At 52.4% G+C, this 9,907-nt stretch overlaps 3 protein-coding genes across 5 annotated transcripts; 2 read left to right on the top strand and 1 right to left on the bottom strand.

Annotated features, from left to right (window-relative positions):
- Positions 1–29: 29 nt before the first annotated feature.
- On the bottom strand, positions 30–2,304 carry RABEPK (Rab9 effector protein with kelch motifs). Of its 3 annotated transcripts, none has more exons than XM_031601995.2 (7): positions 2,160–2,304; positions 1,928–2,073; positions 1,705–1,857; positions 1,442–1,603; positions 958–1,107; positions 683–832; positions 30–431 (listed from the first exon to the last, which is right to left on the bottom strand). In XM_031601995.2, exons 1-7 carry the CDS (start codon positions 2,216–2,218, stop codon positions 136–138), a joined length of 1,116 nt encoding a protein of 371 aa, XP_031457855.2. In that variant the 5' UTR covers positions 2,219–2,304; the 3' UTR covers positions 30–135. The 3 variants fall into 3 exon arrangements, with proteins under 3 accessions (XP_031457855.2, XP_031457856.2, XP_089977410.1); XM_031601996.2 differs by having other exon boundaries at positions 683–829; XM_090121284.1 differs by lacking the exon at positions 1,928–2,073 and having other exon boundaries at positions 2,074–2,192.
- Positions 2,305–2,328: 24 nt separating this feature from the next.
- Positions 2,329–6,161, top strand: PPP6C (protein phosphatase 6 catalytic subunit). The gene is made up of 7 exons (XM_031601997.2): positions 2,329–2,477; positions 2,602–2,697; positions 2,772–2,837; positions 3,152–3,293; positions 4,178–4,257; positions 4,402–4,611; positions 5,465–6,161. Exons 1-7 carry the CDS (start codon positions 2,403–2,405, stop codon positions 5,711–5,713), a joined length of 918 nt encoding a protein of 305 aa, XP_031457857.1. The 5' UTR covers positions 2,329–2,402; the 3' UTR covers positions 5,714–6,161.
- A 48-nt stretch (positions 6,162–6,209) lies between these two features.
- On the top strand, positions 6,210–9,869 carry ARPC5L (actin related protein 2/3 complex subunit 5 like). Its single transcript, XM_031601998.2, has 4 exons — positions 6,210–6,461; positions 6,721–6,793; positions 7,207–7,383; positions 9,268–9,869. Exons 1-4 carry the CDS (start codon positions 6,322–6,324, stop codon positions 9,328–9,330), a joined length of 453 nt encoding a protein of 150 aa, XP_031457858.1. The 5' UTR covers positions 6,210–6,321; the 3' UTR covers positions 9,331–9,869.
- Positions 9,870–9,907: the final 38 nt, after the last annotated feature.

Here is a 9,907-nt window from a genome sequence, read left to right as displayed (position 1 = left end):
ACTGTGCACAGAAAGCAGGACTGCCACCCTTATAAGGGCAATAATTTGTTTATTGGAAATTGTGAACTTAATCAGACACTGCTACAAAAAACTTCTAAGAAAAGAAATGGTGCTGTGAAGGCAGCTGCAGCTGAACTATTCAATCAAACTTACAATGCAGTCCCTATATATCTCTGCTTGTGTATCCATCCCACCAAATATTAACAGCAGATGCATCATTGCGTCTTCAGTACATGCCTTCTCATTCTGGCCTCTGCAGAGGTGGTCAGCTCTGTCACCAGCTGATGCAGTTGACTCAGCTTTATCTTCCCTAGTGACAGCTCCTGATTCAGCATTGTTGCCAGCCCGCCAAGGAATGACACACATGGCATGGTCCAGTCTCCCAGCAGGCAAAGGAGAATCAAACTGCAGGAGTGTCCACTGCTGCTCCTCTGCAGTACAAAAATACATTCACATCTTAAAACATCACTTCACAGACTCAAAAACTATGCTGGAACAGTCCCACTGCTGATTATACACTAGTCTGTAGTACCATCTAGCCTTAACTATTCGGTCTTGTACTGCTATATTTCCAGTGCAGTGACATTGACTGCTAAGAGAATGAAGCCTAGGAACTAAAACCACAAGGCATTTTCAAACAGACTGGCATTTACCATTACAAAGCTGAGAGAAGTCTCCCTACCTATATGATACTTGTATGTAGTATCTAGCGTCCCATCTGGACCTATTCCACCAAAAATGTATAAGTGATCTTTAAACACAGCCGATGAGTGAGATGCCCGTCCTCCTGGCACATCACCAGTGGCTGCTATCTTAACCCACTTCATGTCTGCTGTTGGACAAAAAGAACAGAGATATGGTTATGCATTATTAAACAAAACAAAAAAACAAAAAAACAACAAAGCAAGACACATCATAGCACAGCTATTGTTCTAAGGTACTTATGGCCCTACTTACTCGTATCAATGCAGAACAGATCATTGTAAAAAATATCACCAGCTAAACCTCCATGTATGAAAAGCTTGGTCCCAACTGCAACTACAACATGTCCATGCCGAGGAGAAGGGGGATCGCCATGGGTTTCAGGCTGGGTCCATGTCAGAGCAACTGAAAAACGGGAATGTGTGTGTATGAGGAGGAAAATGACAGCTTTACAAACTAGTGACCCCTGAGTCTCGCTGGGGCTCCCTTCTGGTGCATGCAGGGCCATAGGAGCGAACAGAACAATACCAACGGTTCATAAGAAGTCCCATCCCAAATCTTTACACTGCCACTTTGGCCCAAATTCCACATTGCACTACAGAGGTGAGCACGCATCAGCAGCAACCTTCACCTCTCCATATACACTTACAGCCAAGGCTGATGAAATCTGGGAGGCAGACCTCCAGTACAGCGGGTGGTTATTTCCACTGCTGGCACAGCCCATGACACACAGAGGTACCTGCATCAAAGACGTGAAGCTGCTGGTCTTTAACCGGCTCTGCTCCTTTGTCTCCCCCTCCGAAGACATACAGACAGTCCCCTATAGCTGCCGAGGAGGTGTGGAACGTCCTGGGCAGTGGCGGAACACCCCTCACCTCGGGACTCTCCCACGTTCCTATTTCTAATTAAGAAAGCAAACACGGCAGACACGCATGAGCTCCGCGGGGCCGCTCCGTGCCACGGCCCGGACTCACGCCCGCTCCGCCGATGTCCGGCACTCACCGGGGTCCAGCACTTGGACGCAGCTCCGGTTCCCGGCCCGGTGCGCGCCGCCGAACACCCAGAGGCGCGGGGGACGGCAGGCGGACAGGAACGTGGCGTGCTCGTAGCGCGGCCGCAGTCCGGTCCAGGCAGCCGGGGCCCAGAGATGCGCGCCTGCGGACCGGGCGGGGCGCGGTTAGGGGGAACGACGGCGGCCCCGCGCCCCGCCCGGTCCGGCCCTCACCCAGCTCCACGAAGTGGGCGTCCGCGAAAGCGCCCGCGGGGTCGGCGCCGCCCAGGAGGAGCACGCGGCCCGGCCCGCCCGGCACGAAGAGGCAGCCGTGGCCCACGCGCCCGCGGGGCCATTCACCGCGCGGTGCCAGCCGGTACCTGCGGGGAGCGACGGGCGGTGGTCAGCCGCGCCGAGAGGCAGCCGAGACCGCGCCGCGCCGCGCCGCGCCGCCATCCCCGCTCACCATTTGCCCGCCTGCGGGCGGCAGCCCGGCTCCAGCAGCGGCAGCATCCGTGGCCCCATGGCGGGACAGGACCGGGCCGGACGCTCCGAGCTCGGCCCTCAGCGCCGGGCAGCCCCGCTCGGCTCCAGCCGCCACCTTCCGGTGCGCGGCCGGAAGTGCACGGAACTTCCGCTTGCGTCCGAGGCCCGCGCCTCTTCCCGGAAGTGGAGGGCTTCGCTTCCGGCTCCGAGCTGCCGTCCCAAGATGGCGCCGCTGGACCTGGACAAGTACGTGGAGATCGCACGGCTCTGCAAGTACCTGCCCGAGAATGACCTCAAGGTGGGCGCGGGCGGGGCGGGGCGGGGTCGGACGGGTGGGGTCGGACGGGTCCGGTACTGGTACTGGTACTCTCCCGGTGCTGCTGGTGGTGGTGGTGGTGGTGCTACCCACTGTGCTCCCGCAGCGCCTGTGCGACTACGTGTGCGACCTGCTGCTGGAGGAGTCCAACGTGCAGCCCGTCTCCACGCCCGTCACCGTCTGCGGGGACATCCACGGGCAGGTAACGGCGCGGCGCCGGGACACGCCTCAGTGCTCGGTGCCGCCGCCCGCGCTGACGTGTGCCCCATCCCGCAGTTCTATGACCTGTGCGAGCTGTTCCGGACCGGCGGGCAGGTGCCTGACACCAACTACATCTTCATGGTACGTGCCGGTGCCACCTCGCCCCTCGCAGCTCGCGTTGGGCCCGGACCTGTGCTGGGTGCCTTCCTAGCCCTGGCTGCTGCCCGCGGGGGGAGCTGAGGCGGCAGCGCGGGGCGGGCAGGGCTGGGCGTCCCGTGCGGCGGCTGTGCGGTGACAGTGAGCCGCCTGTCGGGAGCTGAGAGCGCGTCCTCCTCGATGGGCTGCAGGCTCCCTTCAGCATCAGGTTTCTTCGTGCATCGAGGAGTTAAAGACTGTCGCTTTGCATTTTTCAGCTTTGGTGTTTCTTTATTTATAATTTTGTTTTGACTTTGCAGGGTGACTTTGTAGATAGAGGTTACTATAGTCTTGAGACTTTCACTTATCTTCTCGCACTAAAAGCTAAATGGCCCGATCGTATCACACTGTTACGAGGCAATCATGAAAGCAGGCAGATAACGCAAGTGTATGGATTTTATGGTAAGACTTTACCCAAGTGATTTCTGAATAGGGGCTAGCATGCCATAAACAACTATCTCGTATTTCCCTTTTAAAATCTGTTTTGTGTGCAGCGTTATGTGGGGCTTTCCTAAAACTGGGTGGGAAATGGTCCCAAATGTTAACACTGTTGTTGTGCTCAAGAAGTAAAGGTGTTTTAGTCCATCTCTAGCCCATCTTTTCCTCCAGCATCTCAGTTTTTCTTTCGTTTTTTTTTTTTATTATATGCTTTGGTATCTTTTAATGAAAGATTCTACATAATTCTTTTTAGGTGTAACTGAAAATCATTGTCACATATAGGCTGTAACCTGCTTTCTTCTGGATAACGTGCCATAGTGTGTCAACAAGAGCATATATAAATATTTACAAGTCTCATGAGGCTCCAAAGAAATATTTGTCCACCAGTTCTATTGATGCATTTGTATAGCTGTAAACAAAGCTACCGTAACATTTATTTGTAGTGAAGAGGACTTTTTAATTAGCTCTGATGGGTTCACTGTTTCTGCCTTGCTTCTCTTGCATGAAGCGTGATGGTATAAACACTGCTGGGTGAGCTGCAGGGCCGTTCCCAGGCAGTCTGTGGTGGGAAACTGCCAGGGTGCTGTCAGTCGTGTTGCTTGAGATCTTTTTTCTCTGTTGGTGAAGTAAGAAAAAGCAGTAGATACTGAGATACCCTGCTGGTGGACCACAGAAACAGTAAGGGTGCTTTCCACCCAGTGCTTAGTGGTTGCTCCCAGCTGCTTTTTATTTGTTTGTTTGCTTTTTGTTTTACATCTGCCTTTTCAAGTGCTGTTATGTTTGACTCTGATCATATTGCCTGAATTTCTTCCGGTCTGTTAAGAAGAAAACCATTCTCTATTTAACAGATGAGTGCCAAACCAAATACGGAAATGCTAATGCTTGGAGATACTGTACCAAAGTCTTTGACATGCTCACAATAGCAGCTGTAAGTGTAAACACCTCACTAAAAAGATACAAGTAGATTGTCTAAATATAACTTATAGAACTGGTGGCCTCTAAGGGTCCTGCTAGAGAGGTTCTGCGTTTGGTTGAAATACCCGGTGTTTTGTGTGTTTCTTTTTCTCTCCAGTTAATAGATGAGCAGATTCTCTGTGTGCACGGTGGCTTGTCTCCAGACATCAAGACACTGGATCAGATTCGAACCATTGAACGTAATCAAGAAATTCCTCATAAAGGCGCCTTCTGTGACCTGGTTTGGTCTGATCCTGAAGATGTAGATACGTGGGCCATCAGTCCGCGAGGAGCGGGTTGGCTGTTCGGTGCTAAGGTGACAAATGAGGTAATGATGCGATTCTGTGCCACATTCCATAATTGCAGGTGTGAGATAAAGTGTTTAGCCTTACTGTAGTGACGAGTGGATTAAGGAACTTTCCTTGTGAGGGAGCTGAGAGTTGGTGTGGAGGTGAAGGAGGTGTTCTTGTGATTTATTGTTGTCCCTTCAAAAAGTGCCAAGTGAGATAATACACGGATCTTGCTTTTAAAAAGTATAATGCAGTGAGACTAACTAGAATTACTAGGCTTTGTGTAGAATACTTTTCTGATGATTCAGAAGAAGAAATACTATTTTTGTTAACAATCTTTGCCTTAATTTTTGTTACTTTGCAACATAGTAAGCAGGCTTCTTGAGGCTAAGATCCATTGAACCAGCCCTAAGATGAATTCCTGACTCATGCTGTGCATTGTTCTCTGTGGTCCTCTGCAGCATATTCAGGAAGGTTTGAAAGGTGTGGGCAGCACAGGCCTAGGCACCACAGCTGTCCTGGGCAGGAGCGTTTCTCACTGTTCGGGTTTCAAAACCCAAAGGTGCTTTCTCTGTGCTCTGAGAGGAGAGGTTTGCTCCCAGCACCATCAGCTCAGTCCCAGCTCTGGGGGTGCTGCTGGGGGATCTGGGCACAGGGGGATCCTTGCATGTGGCTGGGGGCAGCAGCGCTGCGCTGGGAGCACAGGGAGTGTCCTTAGCACAGCCTGCACCTGTCAGACATCTTGGGAAAACCTCACAGGCAGGTCAGTGCTGTCAGTGCTGTCAGTGCTGCAGCCCCTAGCTGAGCCCACACGGAGCTGCAGGAGCGCTGCATGGCAGGAGCTGCTGCGTGCGCCCTCACAGAGTTCTGACACGCCTTTTTTCTTTGCAGTTTGTCCACATCAACAACCTGAAACTCATCTGCAGAGCGCATCAGTTGGTTCACGAAGGCTATAAGTTCATGTTTGATGAGAAATTGGTAACGGTGTGGTCTGCTCCCAATTACTGCTATCGCTGCGGAAACATTGCTTCAATCATGGTCTTTAAAGATGTAAATACAAGAGAACCAAAGCTATTCCGCGCAGTCCCAGACTCAGAACGAGTGATCCCTCCCAGGACAACCACCCCCTACTTCCTCTGAGCCGCCCCCGCCTGCTGCCCCCGTCCCTCCTTCTGCCCCTTGACAATATACTTTTTATTGAGCACTTTGCTGCTGAAATGCTGCCTCTGGCCTTTTTTATTTTTAAATTATCTAAATTTATTGTGCATTACGGTGTCTGTAGCGATTTCCTTTTTCCCCTCCTCCCCCGGATTGATTCGGGCGGAGCTGCACCGCGCCTCCGGCATTCCGAGCGCCGCTCGCCGGGCCGAGACGAAGCGTTTCTGTTTGACGACGGCGGCGCCCGGGGCCGCGCTCATCCCTGAGTGCCGCTGAGCTTTTTTGTTTCCTGTAGATTTTAAGAGGTTTCAGCAGCAAAGTTCCCGCAGCCGAGGCCGTTCGCGCGGGGCCGTCGGGCCGCATCGCCGCGCGCCGCCCGGTGCGCCGCCGCCCCTCATTTGTACATTAAAGGAATTGTTCTGATTTTTCAGTCGCGCGTCCTCTCCGTGCGGCGGGGCGGCGCTGTGCGGGCCGGGCCGGCGGGGGGCGCCCTCCGCTCCCTCCTTCTCGCCCGGGGCGGGGCGGGCTCTGCGCTTCCGGTTCCGGTGAGGCGGAGCGAAAGGGGCGGTTCCGGTTCCGGTTCCGACGGCATGGCGCGGAGCACGCTCTCGTCCCGCTTCCGCCGCCTCGACATCGATCAGTACGACGAGAATCGCTTCGTGGAGGAGCCCGAGGAGGCGGCGGCGGCGGAGCCCGACGCGAGCCCCGAGGTGGAGGCGCTGCTGAGGCAGTATCCTTCGGGCGGGCCCGGCCCGCGCTGCCGTCGGGGGCCCCGGGAACGTGACCGGGGCGGGAGCGCGGCCTGCGGCTGCCCGGCGCCGCCCTCCGTACCGCCCCGGCCCCGTTCCGTCCCGCACCGCTGCCGCCCGGCGGCCGTAGTTTCGGCTGCCGCGTCCCCCCGGTCCGGCGGCCTCCTCCCTTCCCCCTCCCCGGGTCGCGCCCTGTCCGGGGCTCCCGGTGCCGCCGTTACTCCTTGACTCGCGCCGTAGAGGCGAGGCGCTGCGCGCGCTGCACGCGGCCCTGCGGAGCGCCCCCGCCCAGACGCGCAGCGCGGCCCTGAAGGTGAGTGCGGCCCCGGGATCCGCGCCGGTAATGAGCGGCGTCCCGAGGTGCGGGGAAACGCGCCCGGCAGCAACTGATGGCTGAGAGAGGAAGTCCCGAAGCACACCCGAGGGATCTTGTAGCGTGCTGCAGAAGCAGGACGTTGGTCTCGGACTGTAGATTTGTTGCAGACAATTCTGCAGTGCGCTTTGGGTGGCTCTCCCGAGGTAGGAGTACCGATAAGTCCAGTTTTAAAGAGCTCTTCCCTTCTTTCTTCTCACTACGGAAACTTAAGGTGCAGAATGCTCTCCTGTTTGGCTGCGGCATCTTCACCACCGACAGCGCAGCCGCTGCTCCGGGCGCTTTGCTGCTCGCGGCTCTCGGGGTCGTGTCCAGCTCTGCTGATCCTAACAGCGTTTTCCTTTCCTGTGCAGGAGCAGGCGCAGGGAACCATGCTCAAAGTCCTCACGTCTTTTAAAAGCAGTGAAATCGAACAAGCGGTGAACTCCTTAGACAGAAATGGTATTGACTTGTTAATGAAGTATATTTATAAAGGATTTGAAAAGCCAACAGAAAATAGCAGTGCAATATTACTCCAGTGGCATGAAAAGGTGAGTGCTTGCTCTGGGCTCTCCAGTTGCCATCAGTGCTTTCAGGAGAACCCCCTGGAAGAGAGGTGTGCGATGGGGGCGATCCTCCCCTGAGGAGCAGTGCTTGGTGCTGCCTTTTGTCTTTGGTCTCTTAAGGTTGGGCTTCCGAAGCTTCTGCTGGTACTTCAGAGCTTTCCTCAGCCAGGAGGGGTGGGGTGGGGTGTGGCAGAGCAGCGTCTGCTGCATTGCGCGTCTGTCTGTTGGTTTTCCCCAACGGAGCAAGAACTGGAAGTGGAGGTGTAATTGTTTGAAAGGTGCCTTTGGCTCATGGGATGCCCAGGATAGCTCAGGTGTGACATTTTTTCATCAGTGAAGTGCTGTGACAGAGTACGTGTCCGAATTTATTAGGATATAGCAGACCTGTTTAGTTTACCAGTAAAGGCTTTGGATGTCTCTGAAGATTCCAGTGGAACCCACAGTGGCACTCTGTGGCATTTCTGTGGGAGGGTTGCAGGAGGGATGTGCTGTGCTCACAACTGACTGCTGGTTGGTTGTTTGCAAAGGTATGCTTCCTTCTTGTGAGGAGTTAAAACAGAAGTTGTGCAGTGGTGACTCCAGCTACTAGCAGCTGTCCCCAGCCTTGCAGAATATTGATAGGCAGGAGGAGGAGAAAATTTCACAGGAAGGAACATGTTTCTGCTTGACATTTTGTGTTGTTCTTCCCACTGGAGACTGTTTTTGGGTCACCATAGGTTGATGCTCCCAGTATGTAACATTACACAAGACTGCCCTGACTGGAAAGTAGTCAGTGCCCAGAACATGTAGACACATGCAAGCATCTCTTCCCCTTTGTTTTGAAAGGAACGTGACAGGTTTACAGCGGGCTGGGCGCTGTTCAGAACTTTCTGAGTTCTGCTTTCCAGCAGCACAGGTAGGACACGCAACTCAGCAGCACCTGCCTATCCTCTGGAAAGGCCCAGTGCCATTTCTGTGTCCGTCAGGTCTGGCATTGATCTGAGCAGCTGCTTTGCAGTCCTTGCATCCTTCTTCTTGTGTTCAGAAGGATGTTTCATTTACAGTAAGGATGCAAATGAAACCACACCAAGCCCTTCCTCCTTTTCTCATTCAGGAACAGAAGGGACGTGAGGCATTCTGCATCATCAGTGACACCATGTCCTTCACTAGATGCAAGTCAGTTTGTAAGGTTTTGGAGAACATACTTTAACCTTCACATTTAGTGGGATGCGTTACCATGTTCTGTTTGCATTTCATTTCCTTGCTTCTTACGTTTATAGCACGTTTATAGAGTAGTACTGCCTATGTACTGCTAAAACCCGGGTCAAAGAAAGCACTCATCTGTATAAGCTCAGAGAGGATAGGGGGCATAGAGTTCCCAAGATCATGGCACAGGACAGGAACAAGCAGGGAGCTGAACGTGACAAAGAAATAAGTCTGGACATAAAACTTACTACTGCAGGAATCTGAAGGTGTAAGCAGTGCAGAAGGCACCTGCACAGACATGGAGGGGTGGAACAACTTGAGAACTGAATTTCCTGCTCTGGTGGTAGCAATTAGCATAAAAAATTGCTTAGGAGTTAATGAATACAGTGCATGTTTTGTGTGATGGAACAGTCGTACCGGCAGAACCACTGCCAGCCCTGCAGGCTGTTAAGAACAGTGAAGGTTTTGTCATGGAAACCTGATGCTGTGTGGTGAAGTTGAGTATCTAGAACTATTTGAAATGTGTCTAATGTCTGCATATTCTGGGGGAAACTTCTTCATTTTCCACAAGTAACTGTTTTAAAGTTTTGAGAATAAAAAGAGTGAAGCGCAGCCTGCCTATGTGAGAGCCACTGGCTGTGTGTGATTGTATCACTGATCTTGTCTCCTTCTCTCACCCCACAGGCATTAGCAGTAGGTGGACTAGGTTCCATAGTAAGAGTTCTTACAGCAAGGAAGACTGTTTAAAGACTATTAATTCAAACCAAGACAGCCATCGGTTCTGGACCCAGAAGAAGGAAGTAGCTGAAGTGACACTGGTCCATCTTGATTAGAGATTGCAATCTACTGAAATACTATGGAAACCTCCTCTTGGACTGCTTTTAACCTATAAGGTGGGAAAAGAGTAAAGGTATTCCTGTATATTCTGACTATCACATACAGGAGCCGAGACATTCTCCTGATTGCTTCTTTTAAGGCAGAGAGAAGGCAAACTCCTGCCTCCTACTACTGAAAGTGAGCAGGTATTTTCAGATGTTGCTTTATCAAAGTGTGGTGATCCAAGATCCTGTCTGTACTGCTTATTTAAGAGGGAGCTATGATCTTCACAAATGCAATTCTGACAGTTTATGAATGGGAGAAGGGTTTATTAGAAAGATGATTTTGTATATATATGTGTGTATATATATATATAGATAGATAGATAGATACAGTCACAGGACAGCTGGACTATGGGATTGGTTTCATTGTAAAGTGCCTGCTGCATCAATAAAGTTCTTGGATCATACAAGTTAAGGCAGTTGTTGATTTTTGGCTTACTCTTAAA

This window comes from Phasianus colchicus, chromosome 19, assembly GCF_987193195.1.
Source record: "Phasianus colchicus chromosome 19, bPhaCol1.hap1.1, whole genome shotgun sequence".
In the NCBI taxonomy this organism is placed as follows: domain Eukaryota; kingdom Metazoa; phylum Chordata; class Aves; order Galliformes; family Phasianidae; genus Phasianus; species Phasianus colchicus.
This window is presented reverse-complemented; position numbering and strand designations above follow the sequence as displayed.

Bases quoted from the DNA above. Each gene is read 5' to 3' on its own strand.
- RABEPK (XM_031601995.2), bottom strand. From the start codon at position 2,218: ATGGGGCCACGGATGCTGCCGCTGCTGGAGCCGGGCTGCCGCCCGCAG. The intron at 2,074-2,159 runs GTGAGCGGGGAT...CGCTCCCCGCAG, and splicing joins CGCCCGCAGGCGGGCAAATG to GTACCGGCTGGCACCGCGCG. The intron at 1,108-1,441 runs GTACCTCTGTGT...CCCGTTTTTCAG, and splicing joins GCTTCACGTCTTTGATGCAG to TTGCTCTGACATGGACCCAG.
- PPP6C (XM_031601997.2), top strand. From the start codon at position 2,403: ATGGCGCCGCTGGACCTGGACAAGTACGTGGAGATCGCACGGCTCTGC. The intron at 2,838-3,151 runs GTACGTGCCGGT...TTGACTTTGCAG, and splicing joins ACACCAACTACATCTTCATG to GGTGACTTTGTAGATAGAGG. The intron at 4,258-4,401 runs GTAAGTGTAAAC...TTTTCTCTCCAG, and splicing joins ACATGCTCACAATAGCAGCT to TTAATAGATGAGCAGATTCT.
- ARPC5L (XM_031601998.2), top strand. From the start codon at position 6,322: ATGGCGCGGAGCACGCTCTCGTCCCGCTTCCGCCGCCTCGACATCGAT. The intron at 6,462-6,720 runs GTATCCTTCGGG...CTCGCGCCGTAG, and splicing joins GTGGAGGCGCTGCTGAGGCA to AGGCGAGGCGCTGCGCGCGC. The intron at 6,794-7,206 runs GTGAGTGCGGCC...TTTCCTGTGCAG, and splicing joins CGCGCAGCGCGGCCCTGAAG to GAGCAGGCGCAGGGAACCAT.